General features: G+C 47.7%; 2 protein-coding genes across 11 annotated transcripts; both read left to right on the plus strand.

The window, feature by feature from the left end:
- The first annotated feature begins 4,311 nt into the window (after nucleotides 1–4,311).
- On the plus strand, nucleotides 4,312–9,691 carry LOC120656286 (serine/threonine-protein kinase STY13-like). 10 transcript variants are annotated; one of them, XM_039934330.1, is made up of 9 exons: nucleotides 4,312–4,462; nucleotides 4,624–4,684; nucleotides 5,355–5,418; nucleotides 5,887–6,073; nucleotides 6,169–6,301; nucleotides 6,393–6,588; nucleotides 8,415–8,539; nucleotides 8,625–8,783; nucleotides 8,982–9,691. In XM_039934330.1, the coding sequence occupies exons 4-9, from the start codon at nucleotides 5,943–5,945 to the stop codon at nucleotides 9,294–9,296; spliced, it is 1,059 nt and encodes a 352-aa protein (XP_039790264.1). In that variant the 5' UTR covers nucleotides 4,312–4,462; nucleotides 4,624–4,684; nucleotides 5,355–5,418; nucleotides 5,887–5,942; the 3' UTR covers nucleotides 9,297–9,691. The 10 variants fall into 10 exon arrangements, with proteins under 10 accessions (XP_039790264.1, XP_039790268.1, XP_039790263.1 ...); XM_039934334.1 differs by having other exon boundaries at nucleotides 5,894–6,073; XM_039934331.1 differs by having other exon boundaries at nucleotides 4,344–4,542.
- Nucleotides 9,692–17,262: 7,571 nt separating this feature from the next.
- Nucleotides 17,263–18,195, plus strand: LOC120656287 (ethylene-responsive transcription factor 3-like). The gene has a single exon (XM_039934340.1). The coding sequence runs from the start codon at nucleotides 17,263–17,265 to the stop codon at nucleotides 18,112–18,114; it is 852 nt and encodes a 283-aa protein (XP_039790274.1). The 3' UTR covers nucleotides 18,115–18,195.
- The last annotated feature ends 9,472 nt before the right edge of the window (nucleotides 18,196–27,667 follow it).

Here is a 27,667-nt window from a genome sequence, read left to right on the forward strand (position 1 = left end):
TCTTGCTATTTAAGAGTATTAAATAAAATTTGTTTATAAATTTTTTGCACATATGGGTTGTAAATCGCGAGACGAATCTAATGAGATATATTAATCTATGATTTGCGGATAGTTAATGTAGCATCACTGTTGCAAATCATAGATTAAATAGTAGGCTCATTAGATTTATCTCGTGATTTACAACTCATCTGTGTAAATATTTTTATAAATAGATATTATTTAATAGGGAAATTTGTCTACAAGACATTGGGAAAGTGTGATTTTGTGTGCAACACATCACAAAATTGAAAATTGTCCCTAACACACCGCGAATGTTTGATTTGGTCTGCAACACATCATAGCAATTATAATAATCATTTTCAGCTGAATGAAGATGTAAATAGACTATTTTGCCCCTGGGCCCACCTGTCATCCTTTTCCTCTCCCCTCCTCGCGTCTACCATGAAGGGCAGTTAGGGGCGTCTTCTTCCTCCGACTGCACGCGCCCGCGGCCGCCTGCTTCGCCCGGCCGCAAGCCGCCTGCTCCGCCTCCGCCGTCGGCCGCCTGCTCCGTCCGGCCGCAGCCCCGCACGCCGGATCTGGAGGGAGCGCCGGTGCGGGGAAGGAAGCAGCTGCTCCCGAGCTTGAGCAACCACGCCGGTGGAGGGAGCCTGGGAGGGGCGGCCGGAGGAGGGCCAGAGCCGGCGGGCGGCATGGCCGGCGAAGCCGAGCTGCGACGAGCTCCAAGCCGGGCCGCGTGCAGGAGAGGGAGGTGACGGCGGCGAGCTCGGGAACGAGTGGAGCCGCGCTTGGGCGCCGCCGTGCCTGGCCCCCACGCCGCCCGCACGAGCGCCCTCTCTTGCCAGCCGTCGTCCTGCCAGCCGCGCCGGGACGCGAGCAGGGCAGGGGAGGGGGAGCTCGACGCCATGGAGGCCCTCGGCCGGCGAGGGAGGAGCAGCACGCCAGCCCGGCCACCCCGCGCCGCCGCGCCATGGCCTGGGCGCCACAGGCCGCGGGTGGAGGCCGCCCCGCCGCGCCCTGGCCGGCGCCGCATGCCGCGGGCGTAAGGGCGGGCTCTGCTTCACCACGGTGGCCACGGCCATGACGGTGCACGCGTCGGCGAGGATGCTGAAGTGTGCGAGGGAGGACATCGAGCAGATGAAGGAGAGGGCGGCCTGGACCGGGAGCAGGAGCGCGAGGACCACAGCGGCCGGCAATAGCGGGCTGGGTCGGTGGCTGCCCTTGGCGGCGAAGACGGAGGAGACATTCTGGCCGATGAAGACGAGGTAGGCGACGGTGCCGCCGGTCTGGGACAGGATGATGGTGGCCTCCGTGAAGCACCGGCGGCGAGGGGCTGGCGAGGCGCGGACCGGCATCGAGGGGCTGCGGCGGCGCGGACCGGCGGCGAGGAGATGGAGAGGCGCGGACCGGCGTCGAGGGGCCGAGGCGGCGCGAACCGGCAGCGAGGCGCGGCCCAGTAGCGGTGTGGACCGGCGGCAAGGCGTGGATGGCGTCGAGGGTCTACGGCGGCGCGGGCCAGAGGTGGCGCGGACCGGCGTTGAGTGGCCACGGCCAGGCGCGGGTCGCCGCCGTAGGGCGCGAGGTGGGGCGGCCGCGGAGGCCGCGATGGGCGCGGCAGGGAGGAGACGGAGGGGAAAGAGAGAAGAAGAGAAGGGGAATAAGATGACAAGTGGGCCCAGGGGCAAAATGGTCTTTTTACACCATCTCTAAGTTAAAATTGATTATTATACTCAGCATGGTGTGTTGGAGACAAAATTGTAATTTTACGATGTGTTAGAGATAAATTCAGCTTTTACGGTGTGCTTCACACAAAACCAGTCTTTCATAGTGTCCTGGACACAAATTTCCCTATTTAATACTTCTAAATAGTAAGAATTTCTTTAACGTGATGTGGCGTAAATTTTTCCTAAATAAGCAAGTAGTAGTATGAAATAAGTCAAACATTAAAAAATGTAAACGAATAAACAAACGCCCCACAAGCACCACCCTAATCCCAAGATCCATCCATACTGTGATATACTACTGCGATATACTCGTAGTCCTTGTTTAGTTGCGTCCGTAAACTTTTTGAAATAAAATCTTTGCACATTTGAAGAATTAAACATAGAGAACTAATTACAGAACTTGTCTGTAAACTACGAGACGAATCTAACGAGTCTAAGTAATCTATCATTAGAGTATATGTACTGTAGTAATTACTGTAGTAATTTAGTGTCTAATCATAGTCTAATTAGACTCACTAGATTCGTCTCGCAATTTACAAACAAATTATGCAATTCGTTTTTTATTTTATCTAAATTTAATACTCCATGTATGTAAATTTTTTTGATATAATAGATTTGGAATTTTGAATTTTGCAAGGCTAGTCCATCGTGCTGTGGTCGCGCTGCTTCTGCCAAGTGCTCCACCTCCGCGTCAGCGCGTCAGAGTCAGACGGAGGAACCATCCGTCATCATTAACAAAAGCGATTAGCTCGACCGGGCCATGATTAGGCGCGCAGATCCCGCCGCCGGCGCGTGCTGCTTCGCGCCACCTTCACCCTCGCAGCGCGCACGGCGCCCCGATCTGCTTGCTGCTGCGACGGCACATCACGCTCGGTGATGATCGCCACGCGCTCTCCGGCTGGCCAGATTCCAATCATGAGCGAACAGGGGGTTACGTGTGTGCGCAGGCGGGGCCTGAACACCATGTCAGAGCATTCTCTTTTAAGGCGCAGCCGTGAGTTCTTTTATTCACGCTGACAGCGTCGACTACTAGCCGGGCTCGATATATTCGCTGTGTTGGTTTTGCTTATTAGCCAATCAACCAGCAGTATTGTTCTCTCATACTAAATCAGTATCAACCAACAGCTACCAGCCAGTCAGTAGTACTGTTCTCTCGTAACAAATCAGTATCAACCATCAGACACAGCCAAACAGCGATTGTTGACGATCCACCGAGCCAGTTTTTCTTTTCTTTGATAAACCGAGCCGAGCCAGGGGTTTTCAGTTATCCTATGACGAGTCAACGATCCCACAACACGGAAGATATCGAAAACAACTGTCGAAAGTAAGGAGTAAGTAGTACTGATCTACTATATAGACGAAGGCAGTTCCTTCGGAACAGAATCACTTGAGCACGGCCCTGACCCCCATTCCCATTGTTCTGTAATTTGTAAACTATGGTAAAAGAACAATAGATCAATGATGTGTTTTTACGGCAAATATACCCACGCCGCTGGTAATAACGTGCTGACCCAAATATTTGACTGACTCCAACATTACAGAAAGACGATGTATTGCCAAAAAACCACAAACAAACAGTGCGAACATCCTCCTAAAAATGGAACAACTTGAAACTACGTCATGAAGTTTTGCTGCTAGCGCAATTGGCGCAAGGATTATAATCATCACATTGGCGCGCGTGAGGTTTATCCGATCCCCTATGAATACGAGAGTTTCTCGGCACAAAGACTAGAGAGAAATATTATCAACAAAAAAATCTTTCTTTTTGCAATAGGAAGCTGCGGATGTAAATTATAGAAACATAAGGTGCCTAATTGTTGATTTTAGCAAAACTCTCTATTTTTATATGCTCAAACACGTACACATCCAGCTGCCAATAGGACTATCAGTTGTTATCATAATATTGTTTTTTTCTCTAGTCATATCTTTAAGATGCAAGCGAAATAGTTTAATCCCCTATAACACGGGTCTGATGATAAAATTTTATGGAAGGCCGGAAGGTAATCTGACCTGTTCCTTAGCGCGTTTTGGACCTTTTGCTGTTTTGCACACCTCTCGTTTTCAACCCTCCATGTCGTACACATCTTGTGACACCAGGTTACCATTTTCTACCAACACCGGCACGCCGCTATACCCTATCAAGTACGATTTCTTGTTTGTATGCTAATTGTTTGCCATAGTTTTTAGCCACATGTTTCGCATATCATAGACATATTTGTCATAAAAAATTATCACAAATGCGGTTTGAATTTTATTGGTCACACTTTTTGGGTAGCAATGAATTATCTTAAATTTGTAACGGTAAGGTTAGAAATCAACCAAACAATTTCTCAATATGTACGCAGCATTTTTTTCTCGAGAAAGATTAATATGTACGCAACATTTAGTTCCCTATTACACGTGGACTATTGGAGATGTTATCTATTATACGCTATTTCATAGTACAGGTAGATAATTTTAGAGCCGATAAACTATCTTTATTATTGGAAGCGCTCCTATAGCTACCGCGGTTATTGTTGGAGACGACTGAAAAATGTAGAGGAAAAAATGGAAAATCTGAGTACGGGGAAGAGTCGCGGCAAGTCAAATGCACTTCTTCCTTCAGTGTACACTTCTTCCCCCGTTTACCTCTCCCCCACTTCTCGTGGCCCTGTTTCCTGGCGGCGACGGCTGGGCGTGAGGCGCCGCCCTTCGCCAGGTCTTCGCCGGGCCGGTCGCCGGCGACGAGCACCCGCCAGGTACGCCCTCCCCTCCCCTCCTCTTCGCTTCGCTTCTCTTCCCTCCTCGCCGTGCGAGACCGAGCACCCCGAACCCTATTGTAAGCTATTTGTACTCGGATCTCCTCTCCACGCCTTCCCTTCCGTTCCTCTCACGCGCTCTCTCGGCCTTCCTTTCCTAGCGGCGACGACCCCTTGGCCAGCTCTTCCTCGGGCGCTTCGCCGCCGACGAGCATCCGACAGGTATGCGCGCCCATTCCCTTCCCTTCCTGCTGCGCGGAATCGAACCCCGAAAGCCTGACGAATACTAATTGTATTCGGATCTGACCATGTATTTTGCCTACTAACTTCAATTTTTTTTAAATAAATATGGGGTGTACATGTGTACGCACCCATGTCCTTTGCTGGGTCCGACCCTGGGGGTCGTGATGCAATGCCGTGGGCATTTCTTTTTCTGGTAGATGGTAGACATGAGGAAGAAAACAACTTGAGGCAAAGGAGAACGGGGATAAACAGTTTTCGATTTCTGTAGTTTTGCGCCCAACTGCATTCAAACAGCTCAGTGGTTCAGTACGGGTGGCCCTGCATTTTCCGTGTTTGTGGAGTTCTATTTGGTTTCTAGTACTTAATTCTTTTACTTCTTTTGCTGTGGTCAAGGTCCTAGTTGGTTCTGCTTCACTAGGTGCTCAGGGGAAACTATCATGCCGTGTGAGGCTGATGTGCAATTTAGTCGAATACACGCGATCGTTCCATTGCATCCATTTTCGGTGGCGTGCTCTGTTTCTGTACATTTTCCACCAAACTTGTGAATGCTTTTCAAATTCTTGAATATGGAGGACCTTCTAGCGTGCAGCCGTTTCCAGCGAGGTATTCTAAATGTGTACGTTGCTCATTGCTGTTGTGTATTCCACAGATTATACTTTTGGAAGGTACTCAATTGTTGACCACGTGTACACACCACCGTCGCATGGACATAGGTAATAAGGCGCAACCTAGAATAAGCCCCATATATTTGATGAAGTCTACCTTCTACAAGTATCCGAATGCAGCGATGTATTATGAACACCCCCAGATAACCTAGTGTAGGTATAAAATAAAAGGATCCTGTGTAAATTCTACTTTTTAATTTTTGGAACTTGGTTGAAATACATATACCTGATGAGGTATTCCGCCATTTGTTCCTACTATTTACATCTACTGGTTTCCATTTTCTTTTTGGAAGACCAGAATTCGTACAATGCATGGGACCTACCCATTTGCTGTAAGGTTATCTACTCGTGTGCTAACCAACTTTTAAATACTTTCTAAAAGTAAATTTGTCGAATTCGCAAAGTCTCAGCCTTTTTACCTATATGTTCCGTGTGGTTTTCTATCTGTGCTCTTTGATATACCTTTCTAACAAACCAAGTGCTTTCTAAATTCTAAAAGTTAATCTTTTATTTAAGTTTGCAGTGGGGTCTTGTGACCCCACAAGACCCAAATCAGATAGTCGCCGTCAAGAATGGAATCTGGGAGTGGGTTCTACGCAGGCCAAGGTCTCTCCATCGATCCTACGTGGCTTATCGACCCAAAGCTTCTCTTTGTTGGGCCACGCATTGGCGAGGGCGGACATGCAAAGGTCTATGAGGGAAAGTAAGGCTCATCTTCTTGAACTATCATCTGCAATTTCCTGATCATTTGATTGATTTACTCCTAATTGAGCATTTATTTGATGATGGGATTGGCAGGTACAAGAACCAAAATGTTGCCATCAAGATTGTGCACAAAGGGGACACCCCTGAGGAGATGACCAAGAGGGAGGGGAGGTTCTTGAGAGAGGTGTCCATGCTGTCAAGGGTGCAGCACAAGAATCTCGTCAAGGTCTAATTTTGCAGACTCAATCTATTATTTCCGCGTCAAGGAGATGACCAAGAGGGATTTGTATTAAAAAGTATTTCCACTTGTTTTATAGTTTATCGGGGCCTGCCTAGAACCTGTCATGGTGGTGGTGACTGAGCTTCTGGTGGGGGGCTCGTTGCGTAAGTACTTGGTCAATCTCAGGCCTAGGAGCCTGGAGCCTCGTGTAGCAGTGGGGTTTGCATTGGACATTGCCCGAGCTATGGAATGCTTGCATGCACATGGGATCATTCATCGTGATCTTAAGCCTGGTAACAGTCGTCCTTTTTGTGATCTGATCATATTGTGCTTTCTATATTATTCACTGCTTACTTTTGATAGATTTCTGCAAACTTTGGATAATACCTTTTTTTCAACATGTTTACCGTGCATGTCTTTATTTCTTTTGGAAAAATACTTAACCAGCAGTATCTACTTCTTGTTTTTAACAGTTTATTTATTTTTATACTGTAACATTAATCTTTTAATGGCATTTGTGTGGGTCTAGCTCAGGTGGAAATGTGCCATATAGTTGTGGGATGAGAAGTTTATTCTCCTTGCACTATCACATGCTACTGTCATTACATGTTATTGAGATAATAGAAAGTATCGTAATTTTTCTTTTTTTAAAAAACTGCCTTTTTCAGCTTTTGTGATTGTAAAAGCAGTGCCTCCTCTAGTTTGGTGGCATATTCTGATATGTTGATCCACATCAAGTTTTCCCCCCATTATGTACATCTTATTTTATACATTGTGATTACAATACATTTCTATTTCTGCTACCACTGTTCTCTTCAATGATGGGGTCCAGATGGCAAGTGCCAATACATTGCATATTTCACTCATTTTACCATGGTTGTCTCAGGACCTATTGTCCCGTGCTTGCTATTCTTTATTGTAGTGTGGCATAGTTCTATGGTGTTGGTGGATATTAATAATTCATCAAGATTATCATGGTGCTGATATCAGAATGCTTACTAAGTACCCAGCATAATGTTTTAACAAAACAAAATGATATATACGTAGCAGTTCAAGGTTTTTCTTGGAGAGCCATGTGCCTCATGTTGCAGACACCAGTTTTAATCCTTTAACTTTGAAGTGTTTGGATGAATTTATATGTGGATGTACTCAAGTTTGAGTCTGTATGATCCTTATAGAGAACTTAATGAAAGTTTAGGCAGCTTCAGTTCTGACAGTCATGTTTCAAGGGTGGATTCTTTTGTATAGAGATTCCAACAGGCTAGCAGCACATGATCATGTTCAGTTCGACACTTTGCTGTATAACAAAGCACTATGTTGGCCACAAATATAGGTAATGCTTGTACATCCATCAAATAGTTGATGACTGGTCACGGATATAGTTCTCAGGTAGGTTCTAGTGCGAAGTTAGTGCAACCTACGTTCTTAAGTACAATGTTTAGGACTAGCTAATTAGTTCATTTTAGCTTCTTAGCTTATTCGAAACATCATATATTTTAAAACGAAGGGAGTAGAAGATAAATGTGTTGAGCTATCGGCAATTAAAATGCAGAGATATTTTATTAAAGAAGATTACAGAAGTTCATTAGAGAGATATGAAGAAGTATTTTATTCACTAGAAAGCGATTGATTAGTTTTGGATTTAGTCAGTATAGTATTGCAACTTGAAGCTGCAGTTTGTGTCATGATTCGACTGTGTAATTTATCAAGTAGTAAAACATTAAGCATAAGATGTAGCTGGTGCATGACTTTCCCAACCTACTGCCGGTCCCAGACGCATCAAGAAATATAAATTAACCCTGAATGATTGGTCGTGACATAAGTATAGTTTGAAGATGTTGACTTCATAGGCTATGTAGTCCTGTTCGTGAATAGAAAAATACTTGTATCTTTGTTTCAGATCAGATATGTTCGATCTAACAATGCATATTTTTAATTTATTTGAATTATCGAAGCATAGCATCTTGTTGGACAGTTTATCAGGAATTTCCTTGATCTATGTTCATCTTCCGGAGCTCATCTTTTTCTCTCAAGTTCATTCTTTAAGGATCTGCCTGACACATGTTTATTCAGACAAAGTTGATCTTGTGACCGTTGTTGTTTTTTCCCTTATTTGCAGAGAATTTGTTGCTGACTGCAGACCAGAGAACAGTCAAACTTGTTGATCTTGGTTTGGCTAGAGAAGAGACGTTAACAGAGATGATGACTGCTGAGACCGGAACATACCGTTGGATGGCCCCTGAGGTTTCTATTATTGCGTCATATTTGTCAGTTTTCCGATCCTTTATTTTCTGTATTATTATTGATGTATCCTGGAATGCCTCAACAGTTGTACAGCACAGTTACGTTGAGGCATGGAGAAAAGAAGCATTACAACCACAAAGTAGATGTTTACAGCTTTGCAATTGTGCTGTGGGAACTCCTTCACAATAAGCTGCCATTCGAGGGCATGTCTAATCTGCAAGCTGCGTACGCTGCTGCTTTCAAGGTAACATCTGATACTTTATTTGTGAGACATTATCTAAATTAATTGTTGGAGGCATTCCTGGATTGTGTTCGCTTGTGTATGTTTCTGTACGTGTATATCGTATGGTGTTTCTAATGTCTCATCACATGAATTTCTTTTTCATCCTTACACCACTGTGTGCATTTTATATTTAACCAGATAAAGCCTTATTTCCTGCAGAATATCAGACCAAGTGCAGATAACTTGCCTGAGCAGTTGTCAGAAATACTAACATCCTGCTGGAAGGAAGACCCGAACGACAGACCTAACTTCACGCAGATAGTGCAAATGCTCCTACATTATCTATCCACCCTTTCACCACAAGAAAACTTGGCCCCTCGCCGCACATTCAGTTCGGAGAACACAATCCTGCCTCCGGAATCTCCTGGGACAAGCTCACTGATGGCTTCCCGGGGTGACCTCGGCGACACACCAAAGGGGAAGAAGGAAGAAAAGCCAAAGGGATTCCTTTTCTGCTTCAGCGAGTGCTATTAGCACAACCACCCCAACGGAGCTCAAGAAGCTGCCAATACTAAAAGAAAGCATCACCCCCCCCCCCCCCCCCCCTCTGATGCGCTGGGACTCGGTCACAGCCGGTCGATCGAGTCTTGGCGCACGCATAGTCCATATCCCCCCAAGAACGGCGAAAGTCATAGTCAAACTGTTGTTTCTGCTAATCAGGTCTCCTGCATCGCTGACGTGTTGACATATCAGCAGGGTAAATCGAGTAACCTTTGGACTCCTGATAGTAATGATTGAAATAGCTTATCCCCTGTATTTTCCGTGAACCATGGTACCATGGAGTTACTGCCGCGCGCCTAGATTGGCCGTCTCGCGCCGCGCGCCATCGTATAGAAATAAACCAATAAATCACATTGCATTCATCCGTTTCTCTGCTGCGCAAGCCTGCAATCTATACTGGGAGCTCTGTATTCTGTGTGCCCCGTTGGTGCCCTTGCCCTGTCTGTCAGTGCTGTTCTGTTGAGAGTTTGATGCTAGCATAGGTCCTACTAGGTGAAGAACGCCCTCCGCCGCGTCGGAAGAAGTCGGAAGAAATCGTGGAAGGAAACTGAAAAGGGGAAAAAAATAAGAGAAAAAGGAAAATTGAGGAAAAAAAAGGAAAATTGAGAGAGAGAAAAGAAAACACGGCACCACACAGCGGTGGACGCCACCGGCCGTTCCCGCCGCCCGTGCCTCTGTCTGGATGCCTCCTCCATTTGTCTCGCTGCCGCTGTCATCCGCGCCGACGCCTCAACACCAGCGCCGCCGCCGACGTCGCCGCCTCGACACCAGCGCCCGGATTTGCCGCCCGCTCCACGCCACCGCCCGGATCCGCGGGCCGCTGCACCGCCTCGACGCTGGCGACCGGATCCGCCACCCGCCGATCCGCCTCGACGCTGTTGGACCGGATCCGCCGCCCACTGCTTCGCCTCGACGCTGCTGGACTGGATCCGCGGTCTGCGCCCTCCACGTCGGGCTGGGGTGGCGCGCTGAGGCGACATGGGGGAGGGATGGTGGTGGCGGCCGGGAGGAGGCGGGGCGGCGGCGGCGTGGAGACGGGAAAGGGAGGGACGGAAGGCGGCGTCTACCGGGAGGGGGCGGGTTGGAGGGCGGGGAGGGGGGTGCGTTGTGATGGGGAGGGTGAAGAGGGATAGGGGGTCTTTTGCAAAATTACGGGGACGGCGGGTTCTATTTTCAATTTCATCAAGGGTTTTTTTTTGCAAAATTACAGTCAATGGCCAGTGTCGGACGACTTTCTTGGACACGTGTCAAAGCTGGCCTTGCCCGGTGAAGGAGAGGGGCGTGTCTGCATGCCGCATAGTATATAGAGTATTATCCGATCCTTTGTGCGTACCTGGCTGACCTGTTAAGGATCCTTGCGTTTGCAAGGTCGCCTGTGATCTTCTCAACATAACAGTGCCAAGGTCTGTCAGCGGTTCCTTTTCTCTCCTTTTCTTTTTTATTTAGTTCAGGTTGAACTAGGATCTGTGTACACATTGAACAGCATTTTTACGCGCAAACAGTCTGCAATATGGATCACGAGGTCTCTGCACTTCAAATCTGTAAATTGTCTTGGGAGCCTCTCCCGTCCGGCGAGGCGAGGGGCCGCCGGGTGGGGAGGACGACAGCGGGGCGGACAGGGTGGACGGGGACGGACACGGACGTGAAGGCGGTCACGTCTGTCTGCCTCTGCCCGTGCGCCGCGGCCGTCGACGAGGAATCCGCGGCCAGGTCAAATGCGTCAAAAAAAAACGTTTGATTTTTTTTTTATGATTCTTTGGAGACTCCTCTCTACTCCTTTGATAGCAGTGGCACTGTGGCAGAGCGTGGTGGTTCAGGGTTCACCGCTTCGGGTGTGTTTAGTTGGTGAAAAAAATTGGGTTTTGGTACTGTAGCACATTTCGTTATTACTTGATAAATAATGTTTAATTATGGATTAATTCAGCTCGTGCTAATTAATTAGACTGCGTAATTAGTTATTTTTTCAATTATATTTAATGCTCCATGTATGTGTCTAAAGATTTGATGTAACGAGTAATGTAGGAATTTTTTTTGGGAACTAAACGCACCCTTCACCGTAATCTAGAGAGAGCAACCACGGGTGACGCGGCGTCAGTGAGAAGCCAAGAGCCGAGGCGGGGGAGGCCCGGCCGGGAGGGGAGTGAAGCGCTCTGGTCGTCGGGCCGCGCGCAGAGGATCCCGGCAGGTAGTGCGTGGAGCGGGTGCCGGCGGATCCGAACTGCCCATTCTGTGCGGGGCCCGGGCCCGGGCCGCGAGTGGCTCGTCTCCGGACCCCGAGCCTGCTGCGCGCGCGGGGCGGGGCCCTTCTTTCCGGTTCCGGCTCGCGGCTCCACCGGCGTCCGTGCACGCGGCACGGGAGCCGGGAGGGACACGTCTAGTGGTGGGCGAACAGGGCGGCCAGCTTTTTTCTGTTTGGTTTGCTCCCCCGTGCCTTGTTTTTTTTAGCTAGAGCTAGCACACGTATACAACATTAAAGTTAAAGCTTGAACATTGTACTTTCGCATTAGTTGATCGAGTGGTGTGATACGGATTTTATCCTTGGTTCCATAGCGGTTGATGAGGTATTGTACAAAATACTAGTAGTATGACCGTAGTATTTATAGGCATGTTTTAACATCTTTATATAACACTAGGGAAGATGTACGTGCCACAGGCACGTATTTAGTTTTCTTCAATCAAGTAATGATGTTATTTATTTTCTTTTCAAAAATAATACACATCTTTCTTTTCCTTCTATAAAACAATGATGTCAATTAATATCATTCCAAAATCATTAAGCAACAATGTCATTTATTTTTCTTCTAAATAATACATGTTTTTTTTTCTTTCATAAATAATGATGTCAATTATTGTCCTTCCAAAAGAAAAAATGACGTGAATTATGGGGCCAATGTATGTGCAAAGGAAAGTATGTATATGCTGAAGGAAAGTAATACGTGGGTACAAGAGGTGGGTATAAAAAATTGCTGTTGTAAAAAGTAATAGGATTTTGGTGGAAAATGTGGACGAGACCAATCTTCCCCTTCTTTTCGTCAAGCTTTTTGATATGATAAGTGAGGTCTCCGTGAGGAGTACGGTGTGAGGAGTACGGTGGGCCTAATTTTTATGGGAAATATTTTCGATTAACTTATCTTCGATCGCTTCCTTATCGTACCCTCTCGGTACGGTCGTCCTCGGATCAACAAGTGCGAACACACTTACTACAGCTCGTAGGCATGTGGCAGCAGCTGCTAGCAGGTAGGACAACAAGATACGTCCAAAACGAACTACTACTAGGGCGCATGTACGCATGCGGATTGGGATCGACGAGGCGACGACCGTATGATTGATCTGCGCGCTCGCTCGGCTAGCTCACCCAACGTGTGTCTAGATGCTCGGCTCCACCGGGTCAACCCTAGCCTAGCAAGCCAGCACTAGACATGCATGGCTGCAGTGCACCAGCTGCATGCATGCATGCGCGCGCGCATGCACGACAGGGCAGCACGCGACGCGGTACGCGTGGAGTACGCACGACAGAGTCAGGTCACGCCACCCGGGGAGAGAACAGAAACAGAACCCGTAGATGCTACTAGCTAGTGTGCTGGTGCAGCAACAGCAAGCAAGCAAAGCTGCACGGTGTGCCCGCATGGGAGCGAAGAGCCTCGAGCCCTCGATCCTCCTCTGATCCTGATCTCCAGCTCGATCGCGCGCGAGAGACCTTTCGTCCCTGCTGGCTCCCTGCTCTTAGAGCAAGTATTATGAGGCTGATTCAGCTGGCGAAATACGACATGGCGGAGAGAGAAGGTAGGAGAGAGAAGAAAGCAGGCGACTCCCTTCACGCCGGCTCAAAGCGGGCGATTGCACAGTTGGGCAGTTTTTGAGCCTGCCACCACCATTCCTTCGTCGCCACGTTGCTGCTGAACCTGCAGAGCATTTAATTTTGTGTGGGGTCCGCCACCACCGCTTCGTGACATGGCATCTCTCCCAGCCGGCACTGGGCGTAACCATAAGCCATGCTCTTAAATGGGGGGTGCTTGTTTCGCGCCTTCCCCATGTTTGTGAGGGTTAAAAAAACCGGCCGGAACCGGTTCGGTTACCGTGGTTACCGGTCTAACCGGCCCGGACCGGTTCCGGTTCCGGCCGGTTTCAAACCGGCCCAAATTCAAATTTTAAATTTGAATTCCAAAATATGGAAAAATCCAAAAAAATTCTTAAAAATACTTCATGTTGCGACGAATCTAATGGTGTCAAATTTTTTTAAATATTCGTTCATTTAGTATACTTTGTGAGCATTTGAAGTTAAACAAAAAAACATGCATACAAAAATATACAAATACAATGTAAAAGTAGTACAAAAGAGGGTTGGAGGGTTCATTTAGACTAAAACATATTATACAAACATTCATTTAGTATACTTTGCGGGCATTTGAATTTAAATTAAAAAAGAAAAAAAATTTGAATTTGGTCAGTTACCATTCAAACCGACTGGTTACCACTCAAACCGACCGGTAACCGGTCAAACCGGACCGATAAACCAGTCTAAACAGCCGGTTAGCCGTTCGAAACCGGTATAACTGCGGGTTTTGAATTCAAATTTGAGTTTAACCGGTTTTTACCGGTAACCGGTCAAACCAGACCGGTTAGCCGTAACCGGGCGCCGGCGGTTCAAACCGAACTGTCGGTAAAAAAATCCCTGGTTGTGACATGCCACTGCAAGCGTATGCGACATGCTCAGCTCCGGGCATGCGGCCACGTCCACCGGATGACCAGAGACGTAGGGGCCATGGGCGCGCGGCTGCATTCTTCTCCGATCCGATCCCTCTCCACTCCGTGCGACCTGCGTCGCCGCCGTGCACCGGGAACCGAGACGGGGGGACAAGGAGATCAAGGCTTGTCTGCCCCCATGCACGATCCAAAGGCTTGCTCTTTTTTGTTTCTGCCCAGCTATCGCCTAGGAGTACTCCCCTGAAAACCTGTCCATATCTGTGTACCTACACCAGTTAATTGTTGTACTAGTATATACAGGAGTATATATACAACTAGGTATATAGGAGTATATGCAAAATTAAAATTACACAGAAATTAAGGTCTTATTTAGTTTTCAAAAAATTTTGCACAGTACCCGTCACATCGAATTTTTAGACACATGCATAAAGTATTAAATGCAGTTGAAAAAATAACTAATTACACAGTCTAACTAATTAGCACGATCTGAATCTTTTAAACCTAATTAGTATATAATTAAATATTATTTGTCAAATAACAACGAAATATAATATAGTATCAAATCTCAAACTTTTTCACCAACTAAACACACCTAAGTGACCCAACTAGGAGTAGTTGACTAGGCACCGCTTGAACACCCATCCTTCTTTTTTCGCAAAAAAAAGAGAGGGTCGAACGTCGTCATTCTTTGGCATAATGCCAGGAATTCCCGTTACCCCTAAGAGCAACGCTAATGGTTGCGGCGGCAGCGGGCGAGAAGGAGCTAGCGGGGCCAGCATTTAATGCTGGAGCGGCAGTGCTTGCATGGAGCAGCAGCCAATAAAGTGATGAGCGGGTCAGCAGTGCTGCCAGTGCAGCCAATAGAAGACCGCTGTGCGCGCATACGGCCGCTGCTGTCCGGCGTCTCGCGAAACGTTAGCTCCTTTGTCTCTCATGATTTCTCTCCGTGCCACATCGGATTTCGCCGGCTACATGCCATTCATTATACTTGCATTAAATCCTACGGATTCGTATGGGTTGGATGGTGGTGGTGGGGAAGTAAGGCCATGTTTTAGTTTCCACCCCGTAAACGCAAAAACGTAAAATTTTGCGAAGCAATCTTACTAATTTTAAGTACTAAATGAAGTCTATTTACAAAACTTTTATATGGAGTGCAAAATTAGCATCATTAGATTCGTCTCGCGATTTACAACCCATCTATACAAAAAATTTTGTAAATAGACTTCATTTAGTACTTCAAATTGGCAAGATTCATTCGGAAAAAAATTTGTGTTTACATGTAAAAAGAACTAAACAGGGCCTAAATGCGGGGTAGTGGGAGCGCGAGCTACTAATGATGAGGCGATTAATTCCATAAACAGCCTGCCATGCGGCCATTGGCCGCGCCGTCCGGCGGCGGCTGGCCGGCTCGGCTACCACTGCAGCTCCGATCCATGCGTGCTCCGAACAATTACGGTAACAGAAAGACCCTTCCTTCCACTAACTACCCGCACTTTTATTGCGGGGACGAGGCGGCCAGGGGCTTGCGCACCTTGTTTCGGAAAATTGGCCGAGCATGTTCATGTCATCGTGTCTGGATTCATATTTGCTATTGTAACTTTTGCGTCACTGCATTCATCTGAATGTGCTTTCATTTACTGCTTGCCAAACAAAGGATAAAACTTCTTTTTTACGAAAGAGAAGATATATTAAGCATCAGCATATCCCTCTCTTACAAATAAGACCTCAAAGAAAAAAATTACAAAAAAGTAAGCCCCTAAGGCTACCTTTCATCTTCCTCAGCTTCTCCGGGCTCCCATTCGTCGTATTCTCCACATGCACCTTCCAAATCCGCCTCCCATCACACCAAGGGACTCTAAACACTGGTAAAGCCGCAAGATCCAACACCTGATACTCCACCAAGCACATCGATCCCGCTGAACGCAAGATCCAACATCTGATACTCCACCAAGCACATCGATCCCGTTGAACGACTATCGGCCATCACCTTGAGTTGACATGGTGGAAGAGGAACAAGAGATCCGCCACCGCTGGCCTGACGACCAGCGACTGAAAGAATAGTTCGCCATTGCCAATGAACTTAGCGATCCAGACAAACCACGCACCCATAACGATGCCCCAAATTCCTACCCTTTTGTAGAGAAAAAGGAGAAAATAACTCAGTATGACATCACCAGCTTGGTCGATGAAGCTCCCCCTTCTTTCGCCGGCAAATCACCTTGCTACACAGCCACCGAAGCAGAAGCCACCCAAGCCCTCGCCGGATTCAAAGATACTCCCTACGTTTTTATTTATGTATCGTATTAGCTAGGTTTATCTTAAGTTAAATTTATCTAACTTTAACTAAATCTATAGAAAAATTATAGCAACAACTATATATACTATCCAACATATGCACTATCAACATATACTTCATGGTGGATTTAATGAAACAAATTTGCTATTGTATATGTTATATTATTTCTTTTTATCGAAGTTTGGCAAGTTGGACTTCAGATAAACCTAATACGACATGTAAATAAAAGCAGAGAGAGTATATATTAGCACAGGAGCATATATATATATATATATATATAAAAGGTATCAATGCGTTCATTAATGTGAGTGGGACTGCATGAGGATCTACATTTGGGTATAGTTAAAAAAAGTATTATGGAGTATAATTATATGCGTCTCAGCTTAAATATTGTCACCGAGTGTAAATATACCTATATAATTCCAAGCGCTAAGGGAAATAACGTAAATTTACCATGCCATTAGAAAAGTGGTCGATTAGTTGGTATTAGGCCCTAAGTATATTTGTGAGTATGCTTGGAATTTATGTGTGCATCATATGCATTGGGGGCCGAACGAGCCAGAGACATACAGTAAACACGAATAGTAAAAGTCATTTTGGATATTTTAAATTCTGATTTTGAAATTACTTGTAATGTGTTAAGTTTGGACTTTTAAAAATCATCTAAGCAAAATTGTGTTGAAATGTAGTTTAATGGAAGTGTACTCTGTACTTACCATGTTCTTTACCAGGCCCCATGCCGCCGTGGCAATGGATCATGGCACCGTCTCAGTGCTGTGCATGAGCACTTGAGCAGCCGGTGCCTTCCGCACTTCCCCTCTATAAGTAGAGCACGCACTCCACACCGATCCCCACATATCCTCCCTAGGCCGGCAGCTCCAACGACACAAACCCACCTCGATCGACCAGTTCGCCTGTGCAGCGCTCCTCGCCCAAGCCATGGAGGACGCGGGCCCCGTGCACCACTACGCCCACGCTCACCACCTCCACCGGAGCAAGCGCCCGCCTGCCGCGATCATGGACGAGGACGCCGACGGCGATGCGCTGCCCAAGGGGGCGCGGTACCGCGGCGTGCGGCGCCGGCCGTGGGGCCGGTTCGCGGCGGAGATCCGGGACCCCATGTCCAAGGAGCGGCGGTGGCTCGGCACCTTCGACACCGCCGAGCAGGCCGCCTGCGCCTACGACGCCGCCGCGCGCGCCATGCGCGGCAACAAGGCGCGCACCAACTTCCCCGGGCACGTCGCCGCGGGCTACTGGCCGTGGGCCGCGCCGCCGCCGGCCACGCGCAATCCCTTCCTCCTGCACAACCTCATCATGAGCTCCTCCCCGCACCACGGCCTCCGCCTGCTCCACCACGCGGACCACGGCCACGTCGTCAGCCCCGCGCCCTCCAGACCGCCGGCGCCGGACGCCGCGACCATGCCGGCGCCGTCCCCTGTCGCCCCGCCTCCCGCAGCACTGGACGACGAGGACGCGGACGACTGGGGCGACCTCATGCGGGGCGAGCCCGCGGACGCGGGGCTCCTGCAGGACGCGCTGCACGGCTTCTACCCTGCTGGCACGCGACCACGCGCCGGCGCCAGCGGCAACCTGCTGGCCGCTGGCGGCGGCGGCAGAGCGGCCGTGCCGATAAAGCAGGAGAGGCACGACGCGTTCATCGACGTCGACGAGGAGGACGAGTACCCGATGATGCGGCAGGGCCTGCTCGGGGACGTGATCCAGTACCCTGCGTTCGTGGAGGCGTTCGTGGCGGCGCCGTCCGCCCCGACGCGCCGCGGCCGCAGGGGGTGATGGCTCCGGCGCGCCGGCGCGATGTCGGTGCACGGATCGCGTGGCTGTGGCCTAGTATGGGGAATGAAATGGAGGGTTCGGTGCTTTTGGGGACGATTGCTTGTTTGATTCCATGGCGACTGCTATCTAATCAATCAGTCATCTACACTCATCTTGGGTTTTGCTAGCGATCTCGTAGATCGATGCGTCAGTGCGTGCGTGGTGTCCTTGGTTGTGTGATCTGTAGTTGTTCACCTGGGAGGAGGATTTGTATTGGTGATTGCATGGAATCAACCTAGTAGTAGCTCGTTTCCGTTGGATATCAACATGGCTCATCATGCATGCTCTCGATCGATCTGCTTCATTTGTTAGTTTGCACCGATTTTTGAATCTCCGTGCATGCAATATGCAGCAGCTCCGGCCACAAAATGAATTTCAAGTAAATTTGTAGAGCAAATGGGCGATTGAAACGCTGATGGTTTATTTTAATTTTCTACTTTTCTTAGCGCGCTGCTGGTATTATGATTCGATAGGCAGGTGCACTTGGTTGCTTGGGCGATTGAGTCGGAGCATGGAACGTGATTTAGTTTGGGGGCAAAATTGCAAATTAGTTGCATGATGATGTTCAGTACATTTTTCTTGTAGTCGGTTAATATGGTGATGGTGAACAGGCAAAGCTCAGCAGTTGGGGTGATCAAGTTGCGAAGTGGCTGGAAGAGTTCCAGAAGCAGATTCAACAGAAACCGTCGACAGAAGACTTCATGTGAAGTTTGCCTTGCGTTTCATTTTTGCTGTCTTAGGGTGGTGTTTCTTTTATTGGTCTGTTTAGACTTAGCTTGCTCTCGAGTTCTTGGCTGGAGGCTGTTTTCCTCCCGGTGCTTCTCTTTTGTCAAAACTGGTGTCCCCAGTGTGTCCGTGTGTTGTACCCAAAAACTTTATATGTTTTCTATAAAAGCTGGATTGTTCTGCTTCAAAAAAAAAAAAAAAAAACTGCTTGCGGTGCTGAAACGCGGCCTTTCATGAAATAGGCCATGCCTATTTTCGCCTTTGCTAGTCCATAATCGCAGTTCATTCCTAAATCAAAATGATACTCACGAACAAAGACGACGATGATCCTACGCATGCACGCAAATTCACTTATTTAAAAAATCGATTCACACATCATATTCCTACAGGATCCCGTTTCCAAATTTGGAATTGAATTACATTCGAATAATCATAATTTAAACACAAATCATATACAGAATATATTTGTATACTATTATTGACCATACGAGAGAGATACTTAGGGCGCATTAACGGTTAAGTTAAAGGAGCAGCTTCTAAACATCTACAAGAGGAGCCGGAGCCATTTTCAGGCTGCACGATGAAGCCATAAAAGATAGCTCCGTGGCCCCGGCTCCGCTCACGAAGCCCCCACCCCGAGCACCCCTCCCAAACGTGTTCTTTTGTGCTATATTTCTACTATAGAAGAGTGAGCCGAAGAACATGCTATAATTTATAAAATAGAAACATTCTCCCTCATATGAATTTGGGATAGACTTACATCTAAACAGTGGAAAGTGGTGGAATGTCAAATTTTAAGACAATAGGCTAGTTTATATTAAGTAGATTTCAACTCTAAAATGAGAGGATCCAAACGGGATTGGATTGTTAATTTGTTGGAGCTCTTCAATAAAAAAAATTAGGTATTAAGGAGAAGGATGAGTAATCTATTGGAAATGCTCAATGAGATTGAACGAGCGGATGATAACTCCATATACAAGTTTGTCACCTTTCGCAATGAAATTATAATTAGCTTAAAACACAAGCACACATTCTTAATGGGAAATTAAGCTTCATGTTACCAAAACTAGAGAACGAAGCATAAATCCCGCGATGCCAAAAGTGGGAGTGCTGGACGGAGACGGACGAGAGGAAATGGAGGGGATTTTGACAGTGGTACGTGTCGTTTTGCAAAATGTCAAAACTCCAACCGGAAAGGCGGAGAGGCGGAGACACCATCGTGTCCAACGCTGTCGGCTCAAGCCAACTGCCGGTGCTCGCCTCGATCCGGCCGGCGCGTCATCTGGGTGTTTAGTTGATGAAAATTTGTAGTACAAAGATCACATCAAATATTTGATTAGATGTCAGGTGAGATTTTCGAGCACTAATTAAAAAAAATTAATTTCAAAACTCGCTTGGAAACCACGAGACGAATCTTTTGAGGTCTTTGATCGCATCATTAGCACATGTGGGTTACTGTAGCACTTATGGCTAATTAGGCTCAAAAGATTCGTCTCGTTATGTACATCTAAACTGTTGCAAATCATGAATTAAGTAGGCTCATTAGAATCGTCTCGCGATTTACAGCCCATCCATGTAAAAATTTTTGTAAATATACTTCATTTAGTACTTCAAATTAGTAAGATTTCATTTCACTTTAATACGTTTACGACTTTTTTGAAAAAACCTGTAAAGATCAAACAGAGCCTAAACGGGCTCCCTTCCGGCCATCCTTCCCTCCCGCGGGCACGGCTGGGCAGAGGAAGCGTGCGCAGGGCTGCGGGTGATCAATTCCTTGTCCCCCCTGCCCTGCGTGGCCGCGGCGCGGGCCACGAAGTTGGTGCTCGGCGGAAAAGAGGCCAGCGGCCGGATCCGCTGCCGCTGCCGGTGCCGGTGGCCAGCCGGATTTTTAGAAAAATCGAAGGGGCGCATGCATGCATGCTCGCTCCGGCTAACAGTGTTCCGGGAACGGAGAGGGCAGGCGGGTGATGGGACGCGCAGGCGTTCCCGTGTCCCCCTTTCTCATTCCCTCGCGCAGTGTGGACTTGTGGTCGCGGCGGCCGGCAGCGCGGCGATGTGAAGGGTGAGGTCAGTTCTATGGGAGTAAGGCCTTGTCGACGAAAAATTTCCGCGGCGCTACAGCCCCCCGTGTGCCGCGTGCATGCCCCGCGGCGGCACGGGCAGTGCGCGTCTTTTCCTGTCCCTCTCGCGCGCCGTACGCGGACCGGGGGGGGGGGGGGGGGGGGTGATACCTGTGTTCTGGCAATCTGACGTGAGAACGGCATGCGCGCGGCTTCCCTCGCCGGGGCCCGCACGTACGGGGCCGGGCAACAGGAGCTAGGGCGGGCAGGGCAACAGGAGCTAGCGAGGCCACCGGAGGCCCGGGCGCACGTCCGTGCGGCCCCGACGACGTGCGGCGCGCCCTCCCGTGCCGGCCGGCGGGGCTTCGGTCCATCTCCGTCTGTCCCGGAGCCTCTCGAGCGCCGACCAAATCTTGGGATGCCAGCACCCAGCAGCGCCACAAAGCAAAGGTCATCGGTGAGACGCATGCTGCGTGCTCCAAGCAGGAACCACGTCGGTGGTGTACGGAGAGGATCGGCACGGAGCCGGCAACAAATGCGGCCACATTCAAAGAAGCCCTGCCACGCCCCGAGGCCCGAATCATGGCGGAGGGATTTTTGCCGCTGGCAACGCAAGCAGAGCAGGAGATCTGGCGCTGGGAGGCCATGCCAGATGCAGGCTCCATTTAACCCCCCTGCTCTCTACTACTACTCCTACCTAGCACTAGTTCCCAGCGGCGGCACTGCACACATGTTAATTCTTCCGTCCGACCATCTCCCGACTTCATAGTGCTCCACTCTAGTACATGCGTGGTGAATGGTGAACAAGGTTTTCCTGCAACTTGCATAGTTTTGTTTGGGTTTATTCTAAGTGAAATCAAGGAAATGTGGTCAATTGTTCCTGTGGCTTTTTACCATGGATGGGGAAAAAATCTACAATCGCCCGCCAATCTGATCACCATTTTTGTACTGCAGTAACATCATATATTACCGAGAAGCAGTAATTTTCTAGGGATAAAGTCTTTTGTTTAGACTTGTCATCACTAGTATACGGTAAAAGTTCCAGGGCTACTCAAGATCTCCTGCTTTGTTGCAACTACAGGGAAACCCATTACAAAACTGTCGACCATCATGTAGTGGCAGCTAACTACTGTACAAATGCTCAAAGTTCCTGCTAACTACTGTACGCATCATGTAGTGGCACTAGTCCACGACCACCAACATGGGACTGGTTGCTCTAGCAATTTGCTCGATTGCTCCTCAGAGGCCAGCAGACTCGGAGTCGCACAGAAGACCGGGCAGGACAAAGATTCTGTGATTGATCTCTGCATAGAAGCTGCTCCTGCTCGGCTGGCTGGCATAGCTCTCGTGTCAGAGGACGCAGGCCAGACGATCCCAGCACTGCCGCTCTGCCGGCAGCGCCAGAAGATGTCCCCCCTCTCCCTCGCCCCGCACTCTGCCATCGCCTTCCAAAAGCGTCCTCCGCCTTCAATTGACATGCCTTGCGCCCTTGCCCTGCATGCAAATCCTCCACGGCATGCACAGTCCGTTGGCTACGGTTTCTGCACAGTCACACAGGGCAAAGGCAACCGCGCCCGTGTTGGAGCTGGATGGAATGGAAGGGGAGAGGAGAGGATCCAGAGCGGGAGTAACGCCATGGCCGTTTACGAGCGAGCACGAAGCATTGACTCTCCCCTGCGCCGCGGTGCGGCCGCGGGGGCAGGGGGGCTAGGGTTTGGAAACCAAGGGACAGTGGACGGACCTGTCCCCGCCGGATAGGAGAGGATAGGATGGGCCGGCGACGGCGAGCGTGCTATTCGTGCTTGCATGCCTGCCGTGCGGCGGCTGCGGTGTGTCTGTCGTGTGGTGCGTGCAGGTGCAGTGCAAAGGCCGTGGATGTGTGGATCAAGCAAATGGCTGAGCTGAAGATCAGAAGAATTGGACGCGTTCGCGTGCCATTTATGCATCCTAGGGTACAGTGCAGCGCGCCAGCGTAGACGGATCGGTGCAGGTGTAGCCGGGCAGGCCTGCAGCAGCGACTACTCGTCCGCGCAATTCTGCTGCACGTATGTTTGTCGTTTGAATTAATTACCTTCTAGTAGTATCATTTGTTTAGATCACATTTCTCTTACTACCCGTGGTATCATATGCTCGCATCTAAAATGATTGAGAAATGTGCTACTATGTACTAGTATGTCGACAGATCTAGAGTTCTACATAGATGCTAAAAGGAAAAACAGTAAAAGTTTCATGTATTTGTGCAACATTATGGTACGACGGCAGCTCTTGGTGGTAATATTTTGGGTGAAGTCAGCCGGAAAAACGGATTCCTTGTTAGCTAGATTTCTTTTGCAAATAAAAATGGTTGAACTTGAAACCGTAACCACGTGCCACCAACCAAAAATTACAGAAACTCTCGTTGAAAGGATCGTTCCAATTGGTCCACCTCAAGTTTGATAGAAGGATGAAAAAATAATTTCCAGTGCAATTATATTTTCAAGTTTATAATAATATAATTTTGAATGTAGTTGTTTTAAAAGCTTAGAGCATCTCCGTCTACAAGAGGCTAAGTATAATACTTTTTTTCGAATGATGATTAGTTATAATACTAGCGCTAAATAGAGAGTTGGAGGCTAGGTAAAAAATATAAATCTTCCAAACTAAGGGCTAAACTAACGGAGTTGCAAAAATTGGACTCTTCATATTCAAAAGAGGTCCACATCAGCATCCTCCACCCCATCTCCAGCCCCGCTTCACCGGCGGCGGCCGTGACCGCCTCCGCCACCTTCCTCTTCAACATGAGCCCTGATCGCATCTCCACTGCCCCTGATCCCATCTCCACCCCGCTGGCCCTGACCCCATCTCCACCCGGACTCAGATTCAGTGACATGACATGCTGTCCATCCACTACTACAAAAACAGCCTTTTGTCCCGGTTCCACAGGGCCATTTGTCCCGATTTTGGAACCGGGATTCACCTTCCGGGACAAAACCGGGACATAATGTCCCACACGCTAATTTTTTTTTGCACCCCGCGGGATTCGATCCCAAGACCTCTTGTCTAGTGCATTGTTTCCTTGCCAACTCACCTAAGTAGTACATGTGACTCAGTATAGAATAACTTCCTTTTAAACTGTCACATAGAGGGGCCTTTTATCCGGGTTGGTAACACCAACCGGGACAAAAGGGACCATTTGTCCGGGTTGGTGCCACCAACCGGGATAAAAGGGTCACCCTTTTGTCCGGGTTGGTGTTACCAACCGAGATAAAAGGGTTGGGCCTTTTCTCCCAGGTGGAGCCACCAACCGAGACAAAAAGGGGACCTTTTGTCCGGGTTGGTGCCTCCAACCGGGACAAAAGGCCCCTGTCCCCCTAGGTGGCTCGGCTAGCCGTTGGACCCGGGACAAAAGCCACCTATTGTCCCGGGCCCAAAGGCAACCGGGACAAATGGCCTGGAACAAAGGCATGTTCTGTAGTAGTGATCTGAGCCATCCGAAAGCAATCCAACGACCATGTTATTTGGGCCCGCCTGCAGGCAAAAGAAACGGCGTTTGGGCCCATTGCCGCCAGGCCGCGCAGCGCTGCTGCCGCCGTTCGAGCTGTGCTGCGTAGGTTCCCCACTGCTCTTCGGCCATGTGCTTTGGTCCTCCGTGTCCTCAGTGCTGCTTGCTCTGCTTGAATGATGAGTAGGCGTATTTTTTTTCAGGATCGTCCTCTCTCGTTCTCCACTCTTTATGTTTTGAGTGGCTATTTCAATGTCTGATGCTTGGAGTCTTTGTAGTCCCTGTGTCACCTGTGTGCTATTTGTTATATCAGATTAATGAACTAGTAATTTGATTCCATGATGTTATTTTTTTAAAAAATTGACAGCATATCCCCATAGTTTGATGGATGGAGAGATGAACATATAAACTTGAAGCTTGGAGCATTTAGACAACACAACAACTTGGATAATGATGTGAATTAAGTTTTTAGATCATACATATCATTCAAACAAGTCTGCGGAGGATATAGAACTCCTATTCTAAGGGTAGGCCATATTCACTTGTACAATTTTGGCCTCAAAATACTATGGTTGGCCCTGTCAAAAATACTAAACAGAGGCCACAAAAGCCTATAGTTAGTCCTGTCGAAAAGGCATCTAACCATTACTGTCCAAAATCCATCTAACCATGCTGTCCAAAAGTCATGTAACCGTCTTGCAAATACTAGAACAAATCTTGATCACAGAGAATATCATCATCACAACTTGGTGCTGTCACAAGCTGGGTAAAATCGCTAATGATATTGTATTGTTGAAGCTCCACATCTATTCCTTTGTAGCTGCCATCATCCTTCACTTGCACCTGCGGCTGTAAAAGCATCCTTTTTCTTTTGTTTCTGCCAATGAAAAGTCAATTAATTAGTTAAGCATTTTTTACAACAACATACAGAATGAGCAGCTTTCATATGATATTACCTTTACTCCCTTTTTGGTTGGTATTGCAGATTTAGGATTCTTGCGCTTCCCCTTGCGTAGCTTATCAATCCAAGTTTTAGTTCTCCTTGACTTGTTCGACTGAACCTCCTTCTTCTTTAGTTGTGTAGCACTTAGCAAATCATCTCTTTGCTGCACATTTGGGTCAACATTTTCTTTATCCTCACATGGTTCATTTGCACCAAGTAATTTGAGTTTCTCCTCTAGCTGTGTACAAAGACAATCAAGTGCATTTTCTAGCAGTACACAATATTATGGAGAGTGAGCTACTTTATGTGCCAAATTGTGAAACTTATGAGACATAAACTTGTATCGTAGTTGAGCTTCCAATTTTGGATTTGCTACCACATTCCTTCCTTGCCTGTCTTGTATATTTCCATTACGTGCCTCTCTAGTCCATCTATTTAAGATATAATGTGGTGGCAATTTCTTTATATTCATTAGATCAAGAACTTTCAAACCATGTGCACATAATATTCCCGTCCTTTCAAACATTCTACAACTATATGAAGCTTTTTGGTTTAGAGGATCACCGATCACAGTGTACTCCACCTCAGAACTTACGTCACCAAGCAAATTCACAACAGCAACAGCATATTTGTGTTCTCCATCCAAAGCTCTAGCGCACGCAGCCATGGATCTCTCATATTCACTTTGGAAAGCTTAAAAAATAACTGGAGTATACACTTGGCTTGCTTGAACCAACATAGGTGTGCGCATTAGTCTTCTTGGTAGATTCTTCCTTGCCTCAAATTCAGACTCTAGTTCCTTATCTCTTTTCTCTTGCACTGACCTCTTAAAATGCTTCAGAAATCGAATGATATCAAAATCTAATTTCAAATGGTTCTTCAATGCATTGTTGAAGCTCTCACTTAGCTATGTACTTCTCACTCCTAAACTGAAAACATTTCTCATATAACATTCAGCCCATTTCTCTCTCACTTTGTAAATGCTATCTAACCAAGTTTGCTTATGAACTTTGGTTCTCATCTGAAATGCTTCTTCAAATGAGGCCTCATCTTCGTGGCTAAACATAGAAGCACTAAAATCATAGAGAATATGAGATTCCTCTTCACCTTCGTCTTCCTCTTTCTCTTGACCTTCATCTTTCTCTTGACATTCCTCTTTCTCCATATCCTTCACTGGAGACAAATGCTTAACATCATTCTGCATTATGTGAAAGGTGCATAGTCCATGATATGATTCTGTGAAGATTATCTTTTTGACTTTTCCCATTGATGCATCTTGGTCCGTGTAAATAGTTGTAGGTTGCTTTCCATTGTGTGCAGCCAGAAAGATGGATTCTCAGCTATTTTATCATGAAAATACTTCAGCATACTTCCTGCCTATCCAAAAGCAAGTTCCCTCTGATGTCTGCTTTGCAAATAATTTTTGCGATCACGACAAGTGTAGCTAAGGTTAAGTGGTCCACCCATTTGACGAGTGGCCGACTCATGGGCAGCTTTTGGCCTAATACCAGAATCATCGGTTGTTTCTATTTCAAAACTTGGAGTTCTGAAATTTTTCGTTGTGATTTCATCAAGTTGAAGGTCTCTGGTAAGTGGAGTAGGTGGTTGTGTTCAAGCACAACATCAGTGATTTCATAATTTTCTGCACTTCGATCCAATGAAATAACCATCCGAGCTTTGCAATCCGTTCTTGTTTCAGTTCTAAAACACTTTACCACATGTTCTGTTTGTTTTTTGTTCGATGACCTTCATTGGAACAAACATACCTACATGAAGTCACCTTACCATCGATTTTGCTTACATTTGTGCATCTTTTCCTCACATCAAAGCCAGTACGATCGCCATATGCCACCCAAAATAGCCAACCCTCATCTGGATTTGTGAACCTCAAACCAATTTCAGATATCTTCTTATCTACTTCTCCCATTGCCTTCGACAACAATAAATTACGAGGTCCTCTCCACTACATGTGTGAAAGCCTATAGGAGAACCACACTCATAATGATTGGTATTACACGAAATTAGCTAAGCTGCATTGAGTAACAAATTAGTAAGTAGATTATTCACGTTTGGAGCAGAGGCAGGGGTAGTGTGGCCTCCTCATTCGCCTGCAAGCAGGGGCGTCGGCAGGGCAGGGCCCCAGCCCCGGCCTCGCGCGCGCGGCTGCCCGGTGGCCGCCCCACTCGCGGCGGCCTGTCGGGCGAGGCGGCGTGGCGTCCGGCCCTGGCCTCGCACGCGCTGCTTCCCGGTGGCCTCCCCACTCGCGGCAGCCTGGCAGGCGAGGCGCGCGCGACGGTCTGGCGG

The sequence above is a fragment of the Panicum virgatum genome, chromosome 1N, assembly GCF_016808335.1.
Source record: "Panicum virgatum strain AP13 chromosome 1N, P.virgatum_v5, whole genome shotgun sequence".
NCBI lineage: Eukaryota > Viridiplantae > Streptophyta > Magnoliopsida > Poales > Poaceae > Panicum > Panicum virgatum.

What these genes read in the sequence shown, in the direction of transcription:
- LOC120656286 (XM_039934330.1), top strand. Translation starts at nt 5,943, where the DNA reads ATGGAATCTGGGAGTGGGTTCTACGCAGGCCAAGGTCTCTCCATCGAT. An exon ending in AGCACAAGAATCTCGTCAAG is followed by an intron (nt 6,302 to 6,392) that starts GTCTAATTTTGC and finishes CTTGTTTTATAG; the next exon opens with TTTATCGGGGCCTGCCTAGA. An exon ending in ACCGTTGGATGGCCCCTGAG is followed by an intron (nt 8,540 to 8,624) that starts GTTTCTATTATT and finishes ATGCCTCAACAG; the next exon opens with TTGTACAGCACAGTTACGTT.
- LOC120656287 (XM_039934340.1), top strand. Translation starts at nt 17,263, where the DNA reads ATGGAGGACGCGGGCCCCGTGCACCACTACGCCCACGCTCACCACCTC.